This window comes from Centroberyx affinis, unplaced genomic scaffold, assembly GCF_046629955.1.
Source record: "Centroberyx affinis isolate AG114_WGS23_722 - 3 ecotype Tasmania unplaced genomic scaffold, CSIRO-AGI_Caff_v1 ptg000067l_1, whole genome shotgun sequence".
NCBI lineage: Eukaryota > Metazoa > Chordata > Actinopteri > Beryciformes > Berycidae > Centroberyx > Centroberyx affinis.
The window spans coordinates 62122-87458 of record NW_027278778.1 but is presented as its reverse complement, the minus strand read 5'-3'; the positions used below and the strand labels follow the sequence as shown (position 1 = coordinate 87458).

The 25337-nt window shown below is 43.7% G+C and overlaps 3 protein-coding genes across 3 annotated transcripts; 1 reads left to right on the top strand and 2 right to left on the bottom strand.

Annotated features, from left to right (window-relative positions):
• Positions 1–437: 437 nt before the first annotated feature.
• On the bottom strand, positions 438–13565 carry p3h1 (prolyl 3-hydroxylase 1). The gene is made up of 15 exons (XM_071520720.1): positions 12742–13565; positions 11228–11380; positions 10456–10645; positions 9361–9492; positions 7459–7598; positions 6678–6767; positions 6544–6596; positions 6296–6423; positions 5796–5923; positions 4843–4938; positions 3356–3506; positions 2800–2917; positions 2617–2692; positions 2342–2482; positions 438–1537 (listed from the first exon to the last, which is right to left on the bottom strand). The coding sequence occupies exons 1-15, from the start codon at positions 13201–13203 to the stop codon at positions 911–913; spliced, it is 2685 nt and encodes an 894-aa protein (XP_071376821.1). The 5' UTR covers positions 13204–13565; the 3' UTR covers positions 438–910.
• Positions 13566–16017: 2452 nt separating this feature from the next.
• cunh1orf50 (chromosome unknown C1orf50 homolog) lies at positions 16018–19352 on the top strand. Its single transcript, XM_071520732.1, has 5 exons — positions 16018–16153; positions 16902–17017; positions 17160–17246; positions 17682–17813; positions 18516–19352. The coding sequence occupies exons 1-5, from the start codon at positions 16105–16107 to the stop codon at positions 18699–18701; spliced, it is 570 nt and encodes a 189-aa protein (XP_071376833.1). The 5' UTR covers positions 16018–16104; the 3' UTR covers positions 18702–19352.
• A 176-nt stretch (positions 19353–19528) lies between these two features.
• Positions 19529–24049, bottom strand: ap5b1 (adaptor related protein complex 5 subunit beta 1). The gene is made up of 3 exons (XM_071520708.1): positions 23702–24049; positions 22055–22825; positions 19529–21544 (listed from the first exon to the last, which is right to left on the bottom strand). Exons 1-3 carry the CDS (start codon positions 23837–23839, stop codon positions 19580–19582), a joined length of 2874 nt encoding a protein of 957 aa, XP_071376809.1. The 5' UTR covers positions 23840–24049; the 3' UTR covers positions 19529–19579.
• Positions 24050–25337: the final 1288 nt, after the last annotated feature.

Sequence of the window (25337 nt, the reverse complement as noted above, 5' to 3'; positions counted from 1 at the left end):
AAATAGAAAACCAAAGAGACGTGTCCCAAGAGAAAACATAGAGATGCATCAGCTGGGGCACACACACACACACACACACACACTCATACTAACAAACGCACCCATGGTAGAAATTGTCCAAGTAGGCATTGAGATTCATAAAAAAAAAAAAACACCATGTTGAAATGTCCTGAGCCTAAAGGAACTAAAATGATAACAGAAGGGTTTTTAATTGGTCAAGTTTAAAGTCGAATCACAGCAGGATTCCTCAAAAAACTTAAACGCACAACCTGAGGATTTCTGTTAAAGGTGAACTTGCTGGGGCTTGTTGAATGAAGAGTGGGAGCGGGACAAATTCTAATGCTTCCATCCTGCCACCCGGTGTTAGTTTGAGGTAACGCATGATCTCCACATTATTCGAAATGAAGACTCGCCACCTTTTGTAAACATCACTTTTATTTCATTGATTCACGCAGTTGATTTGAGAGGCGTTCCTCCTCAGAAAAACAGTCATTCTGCCCCCTTGCTCTCTCTCCATCACGGAGGCAACAACAAACACAAAAGAAGAAAGACAAAACAGCAAAATGGAAATTCTAAAATCTTGAAAAGTGAGATGAAAACAACACAGTCTCTATGGATATGAAGCTTCGGATGCCATGTAAAGATGGTTACAGTAAGATTGTCAACAAAACTAATACTGGAGAAATGATTTGAGCGACATCCGCAACAATACAGCAGTCCCTTGTTATTTCAGTATGGCTTCAATTTTCAACATAACACCGTGGTCCATCATGACCACTTCACTGAAAGACATTTCATATTTTAATAACACAACTTTACATTTTCACTCAGCGCTCCCACAGAGAAAACCTTTTAACAAAATACTCCCAAACAGTAGAAAAATAGACACCAAATGTAGAAACTGTCCTCATCACAGCTCCTCCTTGTCTTTCTGAGAGTCCGAGGCCGACGCGGCGGCGGCCTTAGGGTCCTTGGAGTCCTTTTTGGCAGCGGCCTTCGCTGTCTTTTTCGCGGCCGGCTTCGCCTCCTTTGTGTCCGCCGGCTTGCTTTTCGTTTTGACCGTCTGTTTGCCGTCCGTTTTCGCGGCGGGTTTCGATTTGACGGCTTTGGCCTTCGCTTGGTCTCCGGCTTTGGCCTTCGCTTGGTCTCCGGCTTTGGCCTTCGCTTGGTCTCCGGCTTTGGCCTTCGCTTGGTCTCCGGCTTTGGCCTTCGCTTTAGGGGCCGGTTTAGCTTTTGTGTTCGTCGATTTGGCGACCGGTTTTCCCTCCGCTTTGTCCTTCGGCGCGTCGGCCGTTTTTTCCGCAGGCGTGTCGGCTTTTCCGTCCGGCTTCTCCTCTGTTGCTTTTTTGTCGTCTGGTCTGCTGTCTGCCGGCTGCCGGACAGTGGCAGCGGGTGTTTCTGGCTGCTGGACGGTGGCGGCGGGTCTTTCTGGCGTCGGGGGCTGGGGCTCTGAGGGGGCCTCCGCCTCCGCTTTGCTGAACTCCGCGTCCACGGGGGTCGCAAACATCTTCAACATCTCCTGAGCTTGGATCCTCTCCTAGAGAACAAAAGCAAACATTTGGGAAAAACAGAATGCAAAATAAACCGATTAAGGATCAAAATGCCAGGGCCGGGGAGAGACAAAAGCCCTATTCGAACTGGATTAGTATTACTGAGGGAGGCTTTTACACGATTCCAGAAGAACATTTATACCGGATAAAAGTTATGATCCACACTTCTGCTTATATGCACATGCTGGTCGATCAAACAAGCATTATTTTACTATAACCAACAATCATTTTCCTTTGCAGGAACAAATGCTCCATTGTCTGTGACATTAGACTTACCAAACCGAATCTCATAAAGTTGCGAGAGTTCAATCTCCAAAGGGATTGCATTTATTTTTATTCCTCTTTTGTATGGGTCTACACAGTGTGTTGCTGGTACGTTACAGTCATGTAAATTCAAACTGGATTATTGCTACTATCAGATGACCTCTGAGTTTGCTGCAAAACAGTAGGTACATTGCTTTTTATACTATCTGGTAGGGAAAAATGTCATTACAAAAGTGCAAATAATAGAATTTGGATGGAGCGCTTGTGAAACTGTGATGCTCAAGCGTCTCATTTGTGATTACTACAGCAGAATAAAATGAAGCTAATATTTAGATTCATTTTTCTGCCCCGCGATTGTCACATTTTTGCATTGCGATTTATTGAATTTCGATATATCGTCCCATCCCTACTTTCTAGACTTCTTCTAGACTGGTAATAATTCAAATTACAGGACCTGCCCCAGTTATTCTAATCCAGTCGGGATAGGGCAAAAGGCGAAAAGCTTAATTTAGACAGATGTACAGTACCTTCTCCTCGTGGGCGGAGTCCAGGGTGAACCACAGGGCGACGGCACACCTCTGGCCCTTGGTGACGGCCCGCACGCCGTGGGGGTTCTCCTTCCCCGAGCCGAACCCGACCACGCGACCGCACTGAGGACGCAACTCGGCCTGCCGGAGACACGGAACGGCAACGAAGATACAGAACATGCGACGTGAGGGTAAAAAAAAGGCCGGAACTTGAAATTTACAACAAGTTTTTGTTCACGTGTAAAAGACTAGGCCAACAATATTTTCATATTCACCGTGACTGTTTTGGCATCCAACTCGGTGAAAATGAAATCTCCTCCTTCAAAGTCATCGTTTAGATAAAGGATGGCACTGGAAGGGGGGGAAAAAGCGGTAATCGTGTTAATCCTTCCCTATATGAGGATGTCATCTTCACTAATGATAATGATAGGCCAATGCTCGTGTGTGTGTGTGCTCACCTGTAGTCCCTGTGTGTGTATGCGGGAGGTTCCTTGATGCACTCGTTGAGCTCGGACACCAGCAGGCAGTTGTCCACGTGAACGGCGTGGCTCAGGTCCTCGCGCTCCTTTTGCTTTTCTGCATAACGGACCGCACAGAGAGAGGTTGAACATTTAAGTGCTTTGACAGCAAAAAAGTAGTCCCCAAAGAATGATGCAGGATCCCTCTGGGCCAGTCGGTAACAAATATGTCACCTTGTTTTGATTTGTAATTGTAGCGCCCCCCCCTTGGGCCAGTGTGTGTCATTTTAAAAATGCTGGAGATGCATCATTCCTTCAAGTTTCATCAAAATCTGATCAGCGGTGTCCGAGGTGTCGGATGAACGAACAAGCAGAAGAGGTGACGCCAATGTCATCACAGGGGACAAAAACTGGAGTATTCCGTTTTGAATACGCAGCAGTATTTAAGAGAAGGGTAAATAAGTGCTCTATATATATAGATTCAAAAAATGTCCTCTTCCTCAAGGACAGCACTGACCCCCTCGGGGAGCCAGCGTACTGTGACTGCCTGACTTACCGTCGATGGCGGAGCGGCAGACCAGGTGGGAGTAGGAGAAGTAGAGCGGAGCGTCCAGACGGAAGTACGACTCCAGAACCTTCCTCACCTTCTCGCTGAGGTCGAAGAAGAGGCGAGCGCTCTTCAGCGGGACCTTCCCCTCCTGTCCGAGCTGTGTGGGACATGGCACAGCACACTTCAGACCAATCATTTTTGGACTGCGTTTTCCAATAGCTGATATTTAGTATCTTTAAATTTGAGCATTGTCATGGCAAAAAATTCTGTGTTCAGTGTTCGTATCGGCCCCATGGATATTGGTCTAAGCCCAGCAGATACAAAATTCATCACTATAAAGATACAATGTGGCAGGGAGGCCTAGCGGTTAGAGAGACCATCTTGTAATCAGAAGGTCATGGATCACACATTATGAATTCCACTGGACAAAAGCATCAGAGGTCTGGGCTGGGACTGGGTTTTAGATCATTTTTGAATTTTAGAGAAATACAATGACTTTTTGGCAAAATAAGACTCTTCGACTCTTAAAGATACCCTATGTAAGATCTTGATCTTAAAGCCACTGTAGGCAGGTTTTATGGGTTGCCATTGTGTTTGAATTCAGCAAGAGTAATTCCCATGTTGGGTGAACAAAAACGAGTCAGATAATATGTCAGCATCTCGACAATATCGACAGCATCATCGCTCTGCTATTTTCCTTTCAAAGTCAGTTTTGAGGCTTGGGCATCTGACCAAGTGAGGCAAACTCTGAAGCAGTTGTGCACCAATTGCTACTGGCTAGTGCAGTGGTTCTCAACGTAGGGTCCGGGGACCACCAGAGGTCCTTGAGGGGATTCCAGGGGGTCCCCAGCAAATTGATGAATTGTTAAACTTCACCGTTATTTAATTTACAAGAAGTCAACACAATTAGAGAATGTAGAAGAATGACTGTTTTGATCATAGTTTCTCTGTTATCTCTCTACCTACAATACAAATTGTCATGGGATTCTGGACAAAATCATATCCAACAATAAAAATACTCTCAGATTTGGGTCCGAGACACAAAATCGCATCAAATGGGGGTCTGTGGCCTTGATATGGAAAAGGTTGAGAATTACTGGGCTAGTGGGTAGTGGAGGGAGGGAGAGGGGAGCTAAGTGCATTGGTCTTCCTTCAGTACATATGTAGGTTAGCTACATTATAAAAGGATGGTAGAGGAAGGTAAGTAGGCAAAGGATATATAATCATTCGTGCACTTATAGGTCTTTATGCTTGATGTTATACTAAGATCAGTTATCCACTCTAAACAAAGAAACAACGAGAGAGCGATGCACACTGCTGCCCGCTTCTATCTCAAAAGCAGGCCGGTATGGACAGGGGCTTCCACCAGAAAGACAGTTTATCAAAGAGTGTGTTTATTCTTTTTATCCATCCATTAGAACCAAATGATGCTGCCTAGGGAAACTATATTGATCCTGTATAAGCTGTTGGTTAGAGTCAGTGGGGCTACAGACCTTCACAGCCTTCAGGACAGTGACTCCCTGGAATATCTCATTGGGGGAGTGGGGGGAGGGGCTCCCTCTGTAGCCATCGCCTTTCAGAGCCGCCGCCTGGGAAATATGCACAACATCAACACACTAACACGATGGGCTGAGAGACACAATGGAAAACACAGACATGCATGAAAAAAAACACACATCAGGTGGTTTCATTGAATACATTTTGGGAAAGAAATTTGCACATTCATTGCTTCTGATTTCAAAATGACAGACTAGTACTGTAATATAACACTGGTGTCATGTGAAAACCTAACTCCAATGTTTCATGTTTTAACTTTATATGTTCCTCTAAGTGTTGATAAACTTTTGTGACCCTTCAGCTTAGGAGACTCTTTCAAATCTCATTGGATAATGTTGATAAGGAAAAGTAATCATGGCTACCAACTTCAATAACATTACATAAGGAGTGTAACTTATAATTTTTACATTTGTTACATATTGATATATATATATTTTTAAATTGTGATTGTTAAAAATCTAATTCTGGGAAATGAAAACTCTTAACGAAAGGCACAAGTGAATAGGACAAAAAAAGTCTTTCATCCTATCAGAATGATGTTGAATATGGACACAATTACAAACAATATTCGTATTATGACTTATTCATTATAAACATATTCAAATGAGCTAATATCTTCTAAAAATGTGTGAATCATCATCAGAATACCTTTTGTTGTAAAAAGCATTTTGCATGCATAATTTTGAGAGCTGTTAAAAGTCTCAGTGTACTTGAGATAGCTGATATAAAAATGTGTTAATGAGCTATTTATAGTTGATTTTGATGATTGTTTTGGATATTTTATGAAACAAAAGTAGTTATAGTAGCAAAATATTATCAAAGCTCAAAACTGACCAACTCAACTGAGTCCTAATGAACCACCAGCTTCCTCTTTGGACAGAAAACTCACATTGGAGAGGCGGTGAAGCTCCCTGCACTCGTCCTCACTGATCACTCCATCCAGCAGCACCCGCTGGGACCCGTTCAGCTGGTCGGACGCCATGGCAACCGTGATGCCATCATACAGCACGGGACCGCCTGCCATGTGGAGGTGGAGGTGGGTGGGAAATTCAATATATCTTAATACAAAAAGGTGACAATACGTATCGTGGGGCAGAAAAATGAATGGTGATATTAGCGCCATTTTATTCTGCTGCAGTAATCACAAATGAGACGGTTTGACCATCACAGTTTCACAAGCTCTCCATCCACATTATATTATTTGCACTTTGTAATGACATTTTTAAATTGTTGTTTACATTCCAGCAAGCCAATGTCATCGCTAGAAAGATTTGTGGCTCAGAAATCAACAGAATTCTGCAAAGTCAGACTTTTCACTGAATTTGTATCTCGTATCGTATCATATCATGAGACAAGACCGTCTGTTTAAACAGTAAGGGAAATGCTCACCGTCCTGCTGGCCCATTAACTTGTTCAGGTCTGATGAATCCTTATTCTTCTCCTCCACCAGGGTTTCAATCTCCTTCATGAGGTTCCCTATCTCCTCTGTGATCCTCGCTGCGGTCTCCCTGTCCGCCCTGAGAGGCAGAGGCACGTCGGAACAAAAGAGTGACAGATCGCTTTAATGATACCATTTGCACTTGCGCTGCACTATGCAAAACGTGTGTGTGTGTGTAGCGGGGGTTTTGAAATCTTACTTCTGCTTCTCTCGCAGTTTCTGAGGCATGACTTCTGCAGGAGTCCATGTGTCCTGAATAGAAAATAACAGTGAAAGTCAAATCCAACCTTATTTTACAAAAAGCGTTTGATGGAAGAGTAACACATCACCTACTGGATCGACAAAGGTGATTCCAAAGATTTCATATCCATAGTAGAGCAGCTCTTTTTCCAGTAAGGACTGTTGGACGTGCTGTTTTACCACCTGCAGGCACACACAGAGACAGAGGGAGAGTGCGATTGTGCTTTAGGAATTTGGAGAGGAAGCAAAGATATGTAGAAGGTTCCTAATAGTAAAAAAAATTAATTTTATATTGAGGCATCGGTGGGGTCAGAAATAAGATTAAAGCAAAAACTGTTTTGTTTCATGACAGTGGTGCAAAAAAGCTATGTTAAAGGGGAAGTAAGTCATGAAAGTATTAAGTATGAAATTTATCAACTTCTATTGGCGACCAGTAGGAATTGCAACAACATTAACAGAACCAGACATCGTATTCTGAACAATAAAATCACACTAGATTTTTTTTAGATTTTAGATTACATATCATAATGCAAAACACTGGAATAATAATACTGCTTTGTCATTTACTATGGGGCAGCAAAAAAATCTCACTTATTGCCCCTTTAAAAAGCAACAAAACTTTCAGTGTCTTAGACTCTCAAACCATAATGGCACAGGAGTAGATTGTTGCTTTTTAATGCCATTTCTTTACACTTGAGTACATTTTGAGCAATTATTGAGGCTATTTTCCCCTGACTACATTTTTCTGCATGCTGCTTTACACCAAATCTCAAGGAGTTGGGGTCACACAGTCTTAAATAAGAATGCACTCACAGTCCTGTGGGGTGCTTTGGAGAAACGCCTCTACCAAATTGGGGCGAAAAGTGAGACCCACCTGTCTGGCTGATATGGTCTCTGCCTTGTCCTCCCCCAGCATGACAGAGTAATAAGCCAGGTTCTGCTTCATCACCTCGTCCTCCGGGTGGAACAGCAGGAAGGTCTTAGCGCACTCTATGGCCTGCTCAAACTTCGCACCTTGGAACCAGGAAAACAGCAGACAAAAAAAAAAAAAAAAGAGTGACAGAAGAAGTTAGATAGTGAAGAACGTATATGAGACTCAGATGTAAATATTGGAACATCTGACAAAATGGATGGTACACTCTTTTTTTTAGTAATACAAATAAGAGAGGATAGAGATGATGGGTTTTGGTGTGTAAAGGGACGTGTTAGATGGTCCTTGGTCTTCATGCAAAATTTTTCAAAGTTCATGGCTACTTAAAAAGAACATAATAAAAACAACTCCAATGTGTTCCAGACATGCTGGGGCCTTAATCGCGGAGCAGCGCACCAAACTGCATGAAGAGCAAGATGGTGGACAGGGGAAGGTCCATTTTAAATGTTCATCAATTACCGGAAAATGATGCAAAGTATATGCAACACTGAAACTGAGTTGTTTTTGTTCTTTTGAAATAAAGGCTTTTTAAATGTTTTCCTGAAGAGCGCCTTGGAACTTTTGTGTTTTACTCTTTTTAGTTCTAATTCTAATGAGATTGTTAACGACTATAACCTCACGCTCACTTTTGAATTTTTCACCGACTGCATACATTTTTGTATCCATTTATGACGAGACTCAAGCACACTTACAGCACTAACACAAGAGGCACTACAGATGGCAGACAGATCCTCCACTGCCCAAAGCACATTCTCTATTAAAGACTTTCAAACATTACAAAATTAATGGCTTTACCACTTTCCACTCCACAACTAAAACTTGGCTAAAACAAAAGCTGGAAGAACTAAATGCATCCGTACTGCACTTCAATCCTATCACGCTCAAATTTTCCCTTTTTTTTATTTTATACTTATTTTAAAATGTAATAATGCGTTACACTGGTGTTCAGATGCAATCAATGGTCTGTGTGCTTGTACATTTAATCAATAATAGAAAATATATTCTATGTTGGTGGTGATGGCTTGTGGTGACAATGATGATGATGATGGTGATCATAATTTGGGTTTGACCGATATGGGTTTTTGAAGGCTGATACCAATAGTTTTGTATGATATTTAGTGGAAATTCCAAAAAAAATACAAGGATTCAGTTTCCCCTGAAATTTTATTCTTGGTATGGTGGAAACGGGATTTACTAGATGACTTATCTTGCTTGCTGATTTTCTTTTTTTTTTTTTTTGTAGTGCCTAATGATTTGATGATGGATCTTTGTAAGTAATGTATTGTCTGAATGTATATAATGTATATAATTGTTTGTTAAAATGTGTGTTTTCTGTGTCGGACCCCAGGAAGACTAGCTGACGTCATGGCGTGAGCTAATGGGAATCCTAATAAACAAACAAACAAACAAACTATCAAGTGACACTAAAACTCCATTAAAACCTACATTATCCATTATAACCCAAATTAAATTAATTTAGGTGGTTAGGAGCTCCTTAATAAGAGAAAATATAGAAAATACATTTTATTTCAGGTTTTACAGACTGTTTTTATGTTCCTGTGGTCAGGGAGGAACCTTCATCTTATTGGCGGTGGACCACATGAGTGGCCGATAACTTAATAAAAGGCTAATATTGGCCCAATATATCGGTCTAACCCTAATCATAAGAAGTGGGCCTGTGAAGCTCAGTGGATTAGGGGCTTTGATTCCCACTCATTCTGAAAGTGTATGCACTCCCGTTACAGTAAGGCGATAAGAGTGTCCACCAAATGGCATAAACGATACACTGTATATGATGATGATGATGATGATGATGATGATGGTGTCGGCACATGTGAGACTCACTGTTGTAGTAGGAGAACTGCAGGTAGTTGAAGTGTGCGGGGAGGAAGTCCTCGAAGGGCTTGTCTTTACCCACGCTCGAGGCCAACTCTACAGAGCAGCGCTGCTTACAGTTCAGTACCTGTATGTAGTGGTCTGACACACACACACACACACACACACACACACACACACACACACAAACACACACACACACATTAACACAAGGGAGAGGGGTCAGCGCACTGTAGTACAACAAGACTTCTTTTCTAGGAGTGAGATCTTGCTCTTGCTCCATGCATGTGTCATACTTATTTCTAGGCTTGCGCCGATATTCGATAATATTGAATATTGAGCAGAAATATCATATTTTCCCGCATTATCTGATATCACCCCCCCCACACACACCCCACCATGTGTTACTTAGATCACATTTGTGCAAACTTTTAAACTTATAAACCTATAATCTAGTGATAGGATAGTAAAAAAAAAAATAATAATAATCATAGTGGTAGTGAAAAATGGGTCATTTTATTTCATATGGGTTTCATATGAGCAAATGACACCAAATAGCTGTTCTTTCCTCCAATGCTTGAATAGTGAGATCACATTTGATGTAATTTAAAATATGAAAGAAAAACAAAATGGCGATAATATCGTATATCGCGATATTTTGGCGGGACAGCATCGCGATTTTCCATTTTGGATATTGCCCAAGTCTATACTCATTTCTAATCCAACTACCTCCTTAGACCAGTGGTTCTCAAACTTTTTCACATCAAGGACCCCTAAACTAACACAAATTAGACCACAGACCCCCATTTGATAAGATTTTGTCCCAGGGTCCCCCATCTGATAAGATTTTTACTTTTAGATGTTTTATTACAGAAAGGGTATGAAACCCATGACCAAAATAGTAGACCATAATAATACATTCTGTCATTGTGTTATACTTATGGATGGAATTATAGTGAAAATAAATTATTCCCCTTTTTGCTGGGGACCCCCTGGAACCCCCTCAAGGACCCCTGGGGGTCCCCGAACCCCACTTTGAGAACCGCTGAGACCATATGCTAATACTTTCGTCTCATATCACACCAGAGATGTGCCGTCTCTCACCTGTCATGGACTGGAACAGGTCGGCGCTGTACTCCATGTAGTTGTACCCGTCGTAGTCGTAGGCCCCCTCGCACAGCGCTCTGCACTCCCGATCGGCAGTGAAGTACTCGTCTACAGCCACTTCGAAGTGTTCGGCGGCCAGGCCGAAGGACTCGTCGCTGTAGTAGCGCTTCCCCAGCATGAACTCCGCCTGGGGGGGGGGGGGGGGGGGGCAGGTGGGTGTGTAACGAGCTGCCATACAGTCTCCTCTACCTGATGTTGTGTATTATATAGAAGACTTCCAGTTCAAATCCCTCTGTTTGACATAACGTCCGCTCTCCCTTCCATCGCTCATGTTGCTCTATTCTCAGTATTCATTTTGTCATTGAAAGCCGAAACTAAAAATATTCCTCATGAAACATTCAATAAGACTGGATGGAAGCTATAGACACCATCAAATTTGGCATTTCTGTCGATGAAAAAGGACAAGATTAGAGTTCAAAAATGAATCATTAAAAAAAAATAAATGGACACTAAATTGAATCAAGCTTTGTTTTATATGAAATTGTATATTTTGCCTCGAGAAAGAGAGAATAAATGCTTATTCTCCACCTTGCATCCTGCCAATGGAGATAAAAACTATATAAATCTAACAAACGTTTTAGTCAAAAAGTCTTGTCAAAAGACTAAACTGCAACCTAAAATCCAAAATGAATACTGTCTAAAAAAAAAAAAAAATGCCATAAAAATGATCTGAAAAGGAGTGCGTTCAGGAGTTTGTTCTCCGTCTCACCATATGTGGCCGGGCCTCCAGGTCTTTGAAGTCTTCCTCGTGTACTCCTGCCATCATCCTGTAGTAGTCCAGGTTCTGTCTCATCTCCATGTGGTCCGGGTTGGCCAGGAAGAAGGTGTTGGCAGCCGCCACCGCCTTGTCCAGCTTATTGATCTGCCGGAACACAGAGGCGGTTAGTTGAAGCTGTGCTAATCGCTGACATCGGCTGCTGTAGGTATAGTCCTTCCCCACCTCTAGGCCAATAAACATGATTGAAGGGATCAAATTGCCGTCCTGAATCTTGTTTATCCCCTTTGCTATCAGCCTTAGTTCCTGGACTGAGCACTTCAGCTGTCCTTTTAGAAATACATTCTCTGTATGGCCGAAGCCCCAGGCAGCACCTTACTACAAACATTAAAGGGGCATTAGGTGATCTATGACTTTTATCGACCTCTACTGGTGACCAGTATGAATTGCAACATTGATAGAACTTCTCTCCTACACGGGTCTCTGCCCCCCTCGTCCCTCACATCCCCTTGAGCTATGTCAGCCTGTAATTAACACAGACGATAAAGTCACATTTTCACAATAGAGACACGTAAGCCAGCTAAATAGATCAGAGATCCAACAGAAGCATCTAGTGAAGAGGAGTTTTCGCTCCTCGCCACATTCGTTTCAAAGTGAGTGCGTTTCAAAAGCCTGAAATCTCAGCACCTGGCTAAGTAATCATGGAGTCACTGGTATTGGTCATCAACCCTATCAAGCCTCCTGCAGATAGCCTATATTATGGTCATTTTGTGCTATGGGACAGTGGGAATCTTACTGTTCGCCTCTTTAAGTATGATAAAGCTACTATAAACTCAATATAGGAGTATTATAGTGACTGAAAGTTTGTGGACCAGCTCTCATACTATTGCTGCTTTCAAGTACCGTCAGAAATGCCACACTTTAGAAGAGCAAACCCAATACAATGGTGAATACAACTGATACACTTCATTGTGCTTCACAGTGGCTCTGTGCTGTTTGAAATGAAACATCAGCCTCATAAAAGCTGCGTTTGTTTTCTTTTCAAAAAAGGCACGCTCGACAAAAGCACATCTACGACTCTGAAACTAGGAAGTTTTAGCTTCTAAGGAGCACTTGAAAGCAGCATTAGGCCTTTAACTGCTGGATCCCAAAGAGCTGCGTCTAACGTCAGACTGCACACACAGCCTGACTCCACCTTAAGACGTGGCATGAGTGTCTTGGTTTTGGGGGGTTGGGGCATTTACAGTAGCTATCCACAGCTTCACTTTGAGAATGGGGTAAAAGTTTGAATGAGATTGAATGGTTTTCTAGTGCTGGGCCTGTGTGTTTATCCTGCAAGAACACAGGAAAACAACACTGGGGAAAAATAAAATATGATTTGTGCGATGTGTGAAAGTCAAGCATCTTACAGTTATTGCATTTACAGTAGATTTGTTATTGCATAGACTGATGATAGCTTATTCGCTGCCTCCAGTCTGCCACTATCCAAACACATTTCCATACAATACCTTGAAATAGGCGACTTGCAAATAATTATACGGACTCCTCTTTCTGAACTCCAGCTCCACTTCTGCACCGACCAGATGCAGAGTCGGTGGCCCGAGCTTCTCGCTCTCGCAGGACTTCACGCAGTCCGCCCGTTTCAGGATTTTCTGGAAGAAGCCCAGGTCCTCCACGGCCCCGGCGCCCGGGATGGGAACACCCAGGCCGGCCAGAGGCTCGCCGAACGCGGTCCGGTTGGCGCAGCTGATCCGGCAGTGCGCCTTCACCCGGCGGACCGTCGCCTTGTTCCTCAGCGCCTTCTCCATGTTCAGGATGACCGACATCCAGTCCCCCTTGTAGTAGGCTTCCACCGCCGTGTCGAATAGGAAGTCGTACGGCTCCAGAACGACGGGGCTGCTGAAATTGATGTCGGACTTGCATAGTGGAATAACAAGGCACAAAAACATAAGGGCATAGCGGCGCTCCATTCTGCTAAACGTGTGTGTGTGTGTGTGTTTGTGTGTGTGTGTGTGTGTGTGTGTGAGGAGGGGGGGGAAGGCTCTGCAACGGGACAGCAGCCTGGGAAGGAAGGAGCCGGTAGTGAGGAGAGGTGAAACTTCTTTATCCGGGGGTAGCAAACTTTTGTCTGGAGGTGGGGTTTAGAGTCCCCGGTGCAGCCCCTCCACCCAACCCCCCCTTTTTTTTTTTTTTTTTTTTTTTTTTTTACTTCTGCCTCTGTGTGCCTGTAATATTCCAATAGGGACTTATATTGTGTGTGGGGTTTTCAATAGGAGTCTTTACTGACCTTACTGTATTTGATGGTGTTTATCTCCTATTGGATAACTGTCATATTTCTACTTTTCTTTGAATGTGACGTGTGTTGGGAATATTCCTATTAGGACTTTTATTGCTATATTTGTATGGCATCCTTAACAAAAAATTACCTTAGGATTATATTGTTCTTTTTCATATAAAGGGCTCTCCTTGATTTATATGGTTGAACCAATAGGGCTACTAGGCAACCAGACATAATAAATCACTTAAAACTCGTATCTTTGAGGTGCAGAAAAGGAAAAATCCAGTCCAGCATTGTCACCTGTTATTGTAAAGTGTTTCTTCCTACTATGTGGAAAATATAACCAAACAAATAAGTTGGCCTGTAGATTGAAAAACCCTTATAATCGAGATACAATCTTGTAAGAAGTCAGTCATCAAAATAGCCTGCTGTAAATATATTCAGGCCTAAGCCATCAGAGTTGCTTTCCAAATGAGATATCACATTTGAAACAGTGATACCTACTGCTAGAAAATGATTGATAGGACACAATTAATTAGTACCTCAAAAGGAGAGTAGATAACATCCTTTAATTTTTTTCTCCAAAATGCAAATATAAATTTTTTGAATATAAAAAAAACTAAACTCTGGCAACAATGAGAGTAGGCCTGAGTCGTGTCTTATAATGGCTTACTGCCCTGTTTCCTGGTCATCTTTTATCCAGGTAAAAATGTGATTTGTGTTGCACATCATCATCATCATCATTATCATCATCATCACTCTTTCACTTTCTCTCAGCTGAAGAAGAAAAGATGAGTGTGGGACAAAGACTCGAGGTCTGGCGGTGGAGGTTTTTTACAATCATGGGCATGCTTAGGTTTGATCCGCTGATCATAGGAAAATATGATACACCAGCTCATTATTGGGTAGATAATGACCAATTAATTGTATTTTTGTTTAAAAGAATATAGCTTCAAGCTTCAATTAAGCAAACGTCCTTGTTCATTTCATTTGTATAGCACTTTTCAAAACAAGGTTACAAGTGCTTAACACAATAAAATAAAATAATACAAATAAAAGATAGCAATTCCAATAGCAAAACCAACATAGGATTCCAACAACAGATTTAGGAGGTCTATAGATAACAATACAAAGGATCTGGAGTTTTCCCTTGATTATAAAACTGACATTCAAAAGATGAGAAATCATCCAGATTGACAATATTAAAACTATTATTATAAATAACTGATAAACCCCCACCCCTACCAGATGACTTAGGCTGATTAAAAAATTAGAACTTTGGAGGTGAGGATTCAATTAGAGGAACAGTCACCATCACTAAGCCATGTTTAACACAACATAAGGAAGTCAAAGTTGTAGGACATAGGCCTAATTAAATCCAGGCAGATGTGTGGGATAGATGTGGGACCTAACATTAAGTGCTTGCTGGGATACATGTCAGGGTAGGTTATTAGCAATAAAATTGATGAAATTTGAAATAAGCAGCTTTGTCCCCTTCTTGTTTGGATTGGAGACCATCCATTCTGAATAAATCCATTTTGGTCCAGAAAGAGTCAAAGTGGCTGATGTAGCTGTAACCTGTTGCAGTGCAGAAGTTCTGGAGCCAGTGATGGAGACTGTAAATAAGTCGACTAAAACGCTCTGGGCTGTATGTCATGCCGGTCCAGACCAAGGAGGTTCTATATTAACGGGATGAGCAGTTTGCGTTCAGATTCAAATGAATGGGCGGACATTTTTCCGTTCATCCTCCAGTTAATATAGAACCTTCTTGGGATAGACACTCACATGTAGGGACACAAACTAGTTGCATAAAGTATAATGCCAAAGAGCCATGAAGGAAAGAGCGCCGACCAGCTAGAAGTAGCCGCAACGCGTTTGTCAATCTCAGCTGGGCTCACGCAATGCATCATGGGGGAAACCATGTCCTGGGTGTTCTTTGGGGCACTTGCTTGGGAATACTGTTTACGCTTCGAAAAGTAAAGAAATCAGCACCCATACGGTTGTTTTTCCTGTTGTTCCCAATAAAGTCTGTGTTTTCTGGAATACGCGATATTCTCAACGCGTGCCTTGTCGTAATTTCGATTAAAAAAACACTTTTTAATGACGAATAGACCAACTCAGAACTCTATTTTTGTATCAACGCCATCTTTGCTAAGACAGTTATGTTATCCCCTTTTGACTTCCAACTGGTGACATCTCTGCTCGTATTTAAATGTTCTGAGACGAGGCTGCCTTGGTGTATCCGACAAGAAAGCCAAGTCAGAAGGAGAATGAAATAGAAAAAAAAGCACAAATACACCACCGGAAATATTAGTTCCAATGTAAATAAGCATACAAAATCATATGTGTAGATGTTTAAATCCGAAAACATAAATCAAATTGAATAAGTTGAGTTGTTTCAATATATTTTATACAGGCACAAATAAAACCAACAATTGTAGGCAAAACGGGGAGGAGATTCAGGACCCTCCACATTTGGTCAAACATTCGCTTATTACAAAACCATAGAGCTGACAGACAGAGGGATTGCATAAGATAAAATCACTCAAGAAAGGAGTTTGTACTATAACAGTAGCAACTGACAGAGAAGAAAATGGACAGAACTGTTAGCCTTCCCAATCAGCCTGACAAAACCACCACAGGTAACATGAACTTATATTGGGTAACCTGCTCTGCACCTACTCTGCACCATGCTCTTATTAAACCTGTCCTTCCTGAACAGTTTCAAGATTATTATTTTTTTAGTTTTTTTTTTTAGCTTATTCCACTAAGCCTCGGTAGACTTAAGACTTTGGCTCTATATATTTCGTCGTATATCCTGCACCAGGTCAGGGAAACCAAGCTATCACATTCGTAGCAACTGTATACATTGTACTGCAGCTACACTGTAAACCACTACAAACCCAGCAAACATTCTGTTAAGAAACAACTGGAAAGTAAAATGTATTAATTTGCATTCACCTGCGTAGATGTTTTTGCCTTGTTTATGCTGTAGTGGAAATGACAATAATTTGTTTTGTTGGAGTCCATATGGTTTGTTGAGTCAGTCTTAACAAGCTAAATGGCCTGAGAGTGCAAGTCTTCTTTTTATTATTTTATAGCTCATTGCTAGTTATGCTCCTTTTATTTTACGGTGGAGCTTAGTTTTATGAAGTGCATTTTTATTAGTAGTAGTGTGTATGGTATTATCAGCATTTGTTATGGTAATGGTGGTACTAGTAGCAGTAGAAGTTATTTATAACCTAACCCTATAAGTTATACATACTATGACAACTACTACTCCTGTTGTAGTAGTATTAGATGATCTAGTAGTAGTAGTATTCGTGGTGGACTCAGTCAGCTGTGGTATGAATGTAATGTGACTCAACCTGTCTGACTGGGTGTTTGCAGTGACCCTGGTGGAGAGCAGCAGCGCCCCCAGTGGGCTGGAGCTGGTCAGCTCCTACCAGACCAACAGAGTCGGAGACCCCATGGATCTGGTCGCCTTGGCAACACAAGTACAGAGGGTACGGACTGAGATTTTTATCTGATTTACCTTCTGTGACTGTCAGGATTGTGCACAGACATATTTCTTGGTGGGGATGAATATAAGAACATTTATTTCTCTATATTTATTTAGATGCATTTATTTCTCTGTTGTTTTTTTAGGGAGATGATTTTGTTAAAGCCAACGCTTCCAACAAGCTGACAGTTATTGCTGACCAGATCAGATACCTACAGCAACAGGCCAGAAAGGTAAGGCCATCAACTGAAGCACCAGTACACATGGGCCGTTGTTAATAAAGTGGTATGGAAATAAATGTCACAATTATACTTGTTTTGTCAGTGTAACTTTTATCACCTGGTTACACCAGGACACATAAACTGGGCACGTTTGAAGATTCCCAAATCAGATTTTGCTTGCATTGTGATCCAATAAGCCAGACCAGATATCCCAAGGTGGCTGAGCTCATCCGATTTTAATGCGAGCAAAATCCGATTTGGGAATGTTCAGATCTGCCTTGTTTGTGTTTCCTGGCATGATTGGATGATAACAAGGCTAATTGAAAAGAGAAGCGCAACTGCGGCAATAGATAATTGTACATATTGGCATTTGAGTGTGTCAGACATCAAATGAAAAGATATGCTTTCAGTCTGTACATTTGCACTGTTCTCTCTCACTCTGTCCAGGTTTTGGAAGATGCCAAAAAGGATGCCGACCTCCACCATGCTGCCTGTAACATTGTGAAAAAACCAGGGACCATGTATTACCTTTACCAGCGACCGTCCGGACAGAAATACTTCTCTATCATCTCCCCTAAGGTTGGCATTGTACTGAACAACTTGGTTTGAGTGCGTTGAGTGTACATTGAACAAGTACAGTGAAATGATGCTAGAGCATTCAGCTGTTTTATAAGTTTTATCATTTTGTATGGACAGGAAATGTTACAAAATGATAGTAGTGTCTGCATACGGTATCTGTTGCTATTACTTAACATTTCCCTCGGGGAGAGTCCCAAGAAGATGACACGAGAAAAACAGGCTAACCTAACACCTACAAGCACATAATGTTTACATAATGCTGTGAGTTGAGGGAGTTGGGTGTTCAAAGTCTACATGTAACCCCGGGGGGAAGTGATAGTGACCAGAGGCGGTTCAGGTTGGATTGGACTGGTGTGTGTTATTCCAGACAGGGAAAGTCAGGGAATGTTTGATAAATTCTCTAGGGAAGCAAACCCCAGACTGTTTACCCCTTTAGAACTTTTATGAGCTGAAAAACAACATAAACAAACCAAGAAGCAATTATAGTGCTCCAACTTAATTATGAAATTTTGTACATATCCTGGTTGAGAAGTGATGTAAGCACACACACACACACACAGAAGAGAACTGCATGAGTTTGTAAACAGATAACTAATTGATCTGATTTATAGGAGGGAAATGTTCGGTCTGAAATGACTGAATAGCATTAAAACATTTTGCTGTATCTGATTTTCCTCTCCCTCTTCCTCCTCTCTTTTGAAGGAATGGGGTCCAAGCTGCCCTCACCCATTTGTCGGTGCGTACAAACTTCAACACGACATGTCCTGGACCCCCATAGAGGAGGTGGAGAAGAGGGACGCAGAGATCGCCATCATGGACAAACTTCTCAGCCAGCAAAGCGCCCTGCCACCTTGCACAGAGCCCAACTTCGAGGGCCTCTCCAAGTGAAGGACTGGTGCAACTGGACTGAACTGGGGCAGATTTTTTTTAAAAAGGCCACATGGAGGGACGTTAACTCTAGTCTTAATGGATGCTAAGAGTCAGATTTAGCAATTTGAACTGTGAAAAATCCATACATAGCTTGGAGCTGCTGCTATCAAACCATCCTTTACACAGAGGTTCAGTGACTTTCGCACACTGCCTTAAGCCATAATGTATTACTGTATTACACACAAGGTAACCTGACAAATATTCAGTTATTTTAGTCAAAACCTAAAGGACATATTTCCAAAATGTCGAAAGATCAGATTTGGGGATTCTGACAGGCATGTGGATGGACATTTCACCAAACGAGGTTTTAAAATGTTTGTTTTAACCACCGTATCCAAGACTTTATTTTAACAGTCATTGTAGTATCTCACCGATATTCATCATACAGTTGAGGTTCAATGCATTTCCTAGGACCCAAATGCCGTTTTCTCAGTGTGTTCATCTGACTTTGAATATTGATTTTGTAGAGCATACAGAGGGTAATACAACTGCTGTTGAGCCATCTAGTGATCAGTGATGTCCTGTGCAACTAATAAAGCAACGTATGTATTTTGTCATTTATTTATAGACAATGACCAAGATGTAGTCAAATGTTTTGACTTTATTTGGGAAATAAATTACAAAATATTTTATTTTTCACACGAGTTTCTTTTCCAGTCAGGGAAATCAAAGTGCAATAAGTATTTATTTTAAATCAATGTTACATCTGTCTTCAGTAATTTAATTTATTTAAAAGTAGAATTGAACTCATGAAGGCACTGTCAGAAGAAAACAACAATTTTGTTAAAATTCAGCTATCAGTAAAAACAAGCCAGGAGGATCCATAACGTTCAATGTCAACTATCGACAATTTCTTGCTGTGAAGACTCGGTAATCGTCAGTAGAAAAGAATTGATGTGAGGCAAAAGCTGCCAGTTATCTGTGGCGATGTTGAACTGCACAGCATCCTCCTCTGACCTGATCCTCAGCAGCACGTGAGACCGCGGCGGGAGGAAGAAAAGCACTTTATACTCTTCGTTATCGGACGGCTCCGATATTAGGTATGGGAGAAAGTGTTTCTCCACCAAGGCGACCAGAGCCGCCTCCTCCAGCTGGCTGCAGAACAGGCTGGCGGCGCACTCTGCTGGATCCTCCTCCCCGCACTTCCCGGAGCAGATTTCACCCCATAACCCCTCGAACACCCTCCGCTTGCCTTCTGCTCCCCAGGCCGGGGGAGCGGGCAGGGGCACGAAGGTCTGCTGAAAAGCCACGCGGACGTCCGGCAGGACGGCGTGCCAGGTGAGGCCGTCCTGGCTGGTGAAGATGGCGCTGGCGTGGAGGGCGGTGGGGTACGGCCGCCTGGGCTTCAGACTCAGCCTCACCTGTGGCGGCGGCGGCGCCCTCTCTCTGAACAGACAGGGAACGCTGATGTCGCCCAGCTCCTCGTAGTGGTCGTCGGTGAGCTCGAAGTGCAGGCGGATGCTGAAGAGCTGATCGAAGCGGGAGTCGCGAGCCTCGGTGTGAGTCAGCTGGTAGTTTAAGGTTATTTCCGAGGCAAAGCCGGGGCTGTGAAACTGAGCTCTGTAGGCTTCCAGTGCCGCGCTCTCCTCACCCGGGCAGCTCTCCCTCTGGTTTGGCTTTAGATCGATGTTTCGTTCACTTTCTATTCCCTGTGGTGGTTTGTGATTGTCCAGCTCCACCAGCTTGAACACCGGCCTCTCTGTCCGGTGGACGGCTAGCGCACTGGTCAGCTCCTCGCTCTCGGCCATGATGGAGGACAGCGTGCGCTTCTTGACCTGCCGCCCTCCCTCGGTGGCGCCCTGGGCTAACACCCCGCCCAGCTTCTCCCGGGACAGCGTGGTGAGGAGGGCGTAGTAGAGGCGGGCGTGGTCCTGGATGTCCGTGTCTCCGTAGTGGCGGGTGAGATGCTGCAGGACGTCGCCCAGAGGGATGAGGAGCGAGTCCAGGCCGGGGTGCACCAGCAGCCGCCGACAGACCCCCAGCACGCCGTTCCCCAGGCGCCAGTCGCCGCTCACGCACAGCGACGAGGAGGAGGAGGTGATGACGCTGAACAGGAAGCCGAGGGCGCCCCGCTGGGAGAGTTCCCCTTCCTCCGCCGCTCGAGCCAGGACCTTGAGGTGCCAGCTGAGGTCTTTTAAGGTGAGCCGGGTCAGCGGGGCCTCTGTGACGGCCCCCTGCAGGGCCCCGAGGAGCCCCGCGGCCCAGCCCGACTCCCCCAGCCTCTCCTGGGTCCGGTCGGCCAGGTTGATCAGGTGCGGGGCCAGCCGGGTGTGCCGGAGGTAGAGCGCGCACAGCTTCTCCGTCAGGTCGCGGGAGTAGCGCTCCACGTGGCAGAAGTGGAAGAGGAAGAGGAAGGAGGCTCGGAAGAAGGTCACCACCGTCTCCCGGCCGCCCCGGTTCTCCACGATGCGCAGCAGCGAGGCGAGGTGGTCGTAGAGGTAGGCCAGCCCTCGGCCTCCCTCGCCCTCCCCTTCCTCCCCCTCCTCCAGGTAGACCAGCGACAGCAGGTTGAGGCGGGCCAGCATGGTGGCGCTGTCGTTGAACACGGTGGGCACCAGGGCCGCCGCCAGCCGGGGGGTCAGCAGCACGGGGAGGGTCTCGTCGCCGTCGCCGCCGCTGATGGGCCGGTTCTCGGGGAAGTGCAGGATGCAGTCCATGTAGAAGAGCTTCTCGGGCGTGCTCAGCAGCGGGTGCTGGGAGAGCCCGACCAGCCGCTTGAGGAGGAACGCCTCGTCCTCGGCGCTGAACAGGCTGTCCGTGAACGCGGCCTTCATCAGCAGAGTGGTGTGGAGGAGGCAAACCTGAAATGAGATAAAGAAAGGTTTCTGAATTCTACTACTTTCTGAATTTCGCAAGGAGTCAAATATGTATGGGCAAAATCAAAATATAGCATTAAACATGTACTCAAAGCCTGTCATTCGCAGCAGGCTCTAGCCCAAATACATGCAGTTCTCTCGTATTGAGAGAACGTCACACCAAACTCAAATTCAGCTTACAAGTGATTCACAAAAATAAAATCAATAATATCTCAACTTTTGTATTTGTGTTGCTTGAAATTCCATCGTCTTTTCCACTTTCTGGCACACCACAGGAAAATGTGCTTACTACTACCCCATACCCCAGTTTGCCAATAAACTCTTTATACTGAGGCTGGGTCAATGAGATAATTTGGTGATGTACAAATATACAAAGTTGCCTTGTGCAGCTTTAACAAGGAGTTAGGCATGACACTCTCTCAATACAAAAGAGAACAGAATGTATCGGGGCTCTGTAGACCCAAGCATTTCTACTTCATCCCATTTGAAACCAACCTCGCTTGTGCCCAATAGTCGCAGCAGCTGAGCTCTGAAAATGGCTGGCGAGAAACCGGGCACCATCACAACCACCTCTATCAGTCCATGTAGCAGTGCAGCTTGACACAGAGGGGTGAGGAGGTAGGACTCCTCGAGGAGGGAGGAGAGGAGGGAGCGCAACTCCTTGCAATCCGGTCCGGTCTGGAGGGTCGGCACTCTACCCATGGGGCCCAGGACGAGGGGAGACGGCAGGGGCGAGTCTGGGTCTGCTTCCCACGCGACCGCCGCATTGCCCCCAAGAAGAGCCTTAAGATCCTCAGCACCAGCTCCTGTTTGCTGGGCGAGCACATACACGGCGTTTCTTAATGCCAGAGTATGGAGTCCCGCATAGGCCTGGTGAAGCCTGGAGGTTTCCTGCTGCCTAAGCCCACTCAGGAGCTCCAGGCGCTGGGAGAGAAGGCCCGGGCAGCAGGCCTCCAGCTCCCGTAGGCAGTCACAAGCCGTGGCCCTTAAGGAGCGCTGAGCTCCGTCACCATGGAGGTCACTGGTGTCCTGGGCTATCTGAAGGAGGAGGTCCAGGAAGTCTTGAGATGCGCGGGAGCGCGTGCTCAGACAGGAAGAGCAGAGGAGCACAGAGGTAAGGGCCAGGAGGAGGTGACACTGAAACTGTAGGGACTTGGGAGGACACTGGGCGAACACAGACATGAGCTCCAGCGCTGTCTCCTCACCCACAGAGACGGAGGGGCACAGCAGCGTCGGGTACTCACATAGCGGGGACAGCAGCAGGACCTGAGATGGGGAAAAGAAGAGAACCACAGCCCCATTAATAATTACAAAACTAGAAAACAGAGACATTGTGTAGGATTAGGTTAAACAAGACACTAAGACAGGAGGAGAATACTGAAGAAAATATGACAAGTTATTACAAGAATCAAACATGTTGAGAATAATGCAAAAAATAGATACAGCATCTTCATTGACAGGGTTGGAGAGGAAGTGTGCATCACTAGTTATTCACATTATCAGGGGTACAGATGGCAGAACACAGAAGTGTGTACAGGCATGCAAATATGGACTGCAAGTTGTTCACGTTATCAGTGCACTTTCTTGGCGTGTATACTTCTATTCACCCCTATGAGTATTTTATGGAGAGAACATCACACCAAGTTCCATTCAAAAATCTGGCAATTTAATGTTGACTTGCTTATCGGCAAACGTTCACATGTCGTACAACATCACTGAAGAGATTACAAATCATTAGGGACTTTTGGTAATTTCGGCATATAGATAATCCACCAAGCAGCACTTTTTCAATAAAATATCCATTTATAGAATTAATTTGTAATGCACGCCACCACCCTCCACGGTGTATTTTGATGGAAGAGGCTCGAAGAAATAACGGGTGACTCGATTCTAAAAGTTGATGTTTTATTGAAGTAAGTGCTGCTTTATATATTGGATTCATGCCGAATTGAAGAGTGGCTCATACTTATTCGTAAAAGGTCTTAGGTTCATTTTATATCAGGTGTGTATCTTTGCGATAAGCAAGTCAATATTAAACTGACAGATTTTGGAATAGAGTGTGGCATAACGTTTTCTCCATAGTCCATACGACTGAGAACCCCGCGTTTCGGGGCTATCTTGCTGTATATTAACATGTTTTACCTTGACATTATAACTGGCTCTGTCATCTCGGAGCTCACGCAGCAGCTCGGCGAGGAAACCATCCGCGGTTGTACAGGAGAGGAAATCGGATGGACTGCGGGAGAAAGCGGCGATCCTCTCGGCCCAATTCACTGCCATTATCAAGAGTCAACCCCTACACCTCGGCGACGTGCAAAATACCAACTCATTCACGCTTTCAGGTCAAAGTCCTTACCTTAATCGACAGTATAATAGTTTAATATGCTGTGTACCAAAATATAATTTCATTGCACACATTAAACTGTTATTGTAACCCGACATACAAGTATTTTGCACATTCACAAACATTCAGGTACCATTCCAATGACTTCCGTGTTGTGTCATGTGTTGTGTCATGTGCTTCTTACTTGCCTTACGATAGCTGGCATCGAACGCTCAGGCGCATTATCGCCCCCTGCTGTTTTTTGTAAGTAGGTTCACCCCCATTTTACCCACTCTACACAACACACCCTGTATGATTTCTGCTTACCTCTGTTAACTTTCTCTTAGGACACACTGCTCTTTTCTCTTTACAAATCTCCATACACAGTACATCAAATGTGTCCCACAAAACCATGTCTTTGTTATTCTCTTCTCAGATCAGCACTTGGAATAACGTCATGGGATGGATGGTGAGAATTGACATTACATTAAACTTCAGTGTTTCCCCTAATATTTTTTCAGGCCTGGTGGTACGCACTGAAAAACTCCTCAACTGATATGGCACACGAACTTGACCATATTCACACTGCGGCCATTTTGAATACTTAGGGTAGGAAACTCTACCTGGAAGAGCGAGTCTATTCCTATCATACTAACATTTATCATTTCACAGATTCGCCACTGACAAACATATTTGAAATGAATGTAGCTTTAATGAATGAAGTTTTAATATATTTAGTCCATTATTGCGAGCTATCAAGCTAGCTAGTAGCTTAACTAACTTCCCTGCTAAATTCAAAAAGTCGTTGTTGTTGTTGTTCTCCTAATTCGGTAACGGTTAGGTTTATCTGTATGTTCTCCCCACTTATGAGTTTAAGAAATGCTACGTTAATTTTAGATATGCCAATCTTCCGGGTAGAGTTTCCCGCTCCAAATATTCAAAACGGCGGCTGTGTGAAGTTTATCTGAGCATCATTATCTCAGTGGCAGACTGAGAACATTGCCCTCAGAATAATTAAATTGATGACCAAAATCTATGGAACTTATATGCAAGGTTTGACTGATCTGTTTTTCATTGATAGTATTTTGCCCTACAAGGTAGCATGAAAAATTCTACTTAAGTAAAAGTACATAAGTATTAACAGCAAAATGTAGTTAAAGTATTAAAGCAAAAGTAGTGGTTTGGTCCCTCTGACTGATATTTTATTATATATGACATTAGATTATTAATACTGAAGCATCAGTGTATAAGCAGCATGTTACTGTTGTAACTGCTGAAGGTGGAGCTAGTTTGAACTACTTTACATACAGTTAGCTAGTTTAGTCCAGTGGTTCCTAACCTAGGGCTCGGGCCCCTCCAAAGTGTCACCAGATAAATCTGAGGGGTCATGAGATGATTAATGGGAGAGGAAAGAAGAAAAAACAAAGTTCTGATACACAAATCTGTTTTCAGTTT

Excerpts from the sequence above, each read along its gene's own strand:
- p3h1 (XM_071520720.1), bottom strand. The coding sequence starts at position 13,203 with ATGGAGCGCCGCTATGCCCTTATGTTTTTGTGCCTTGTTATTCCACTA. Across the intron at positions 10,646-11,227 it reads TGGAGGCCCGGCCACATATG|GCGGAGTTCATGCTGGGGAA; the intron begins GTGAGACGGAGA and ends CCCCCCCCCCAG. Across the intron at positions 4,939-5,795 it reads AGCTTCACCGCCTCTCCAAT|GCGGCGGCTCTGAAAGGCGA; the intron begins GTGAGTTTTCTG and ends CATATTTCCCAG.
- cunh1orf50 (XM_071520732.1), top strand. The coding sequence starts at position 16,105 with ATGGACAGAACTGTTAGCCTTCCCAATCAGCCTGACAAAACCACCACA. Across the intron at positions 16,154-16,901 it reads GCCTGACAAAACCACCACAG|TGACCCTGGTGGAGAGCAGC; the intron begins GTAACATGAACT and ends GGGTGTTTGCAG. Across the intron at positions 17,018-17,159 it reads TGGCAACACAAGTACAGAGG|GGAGATGATTTTGTTAAAGC; the intron begins GTACGGACTGAG and ends TTGTTTTTTTAG.
- ap5b1 (XM_071520708.1), bottom strand. The coding sequence starts at position 23,839 with ATGGCAGTGAATTGGGCCGAGAGGATCGCCGCTTTCTCCCGCAGTCCA. Across the intron at positions 22,826-23,701 it reads GAGCCAGTTATAATGTCAAG|GTCCTGCTGCTGTCCCCGCT; the intron begins GTAAAACATGTT and ends TCCCCATCTCAG. Across the intron at positions 21,545-22,054 it reads GACTATTGGGCACAAGCGAG|GTTTGCCTCCTCCACACCAC; the intron begins GTTGGTTTCAAA and ends ATCTCATTTCAG.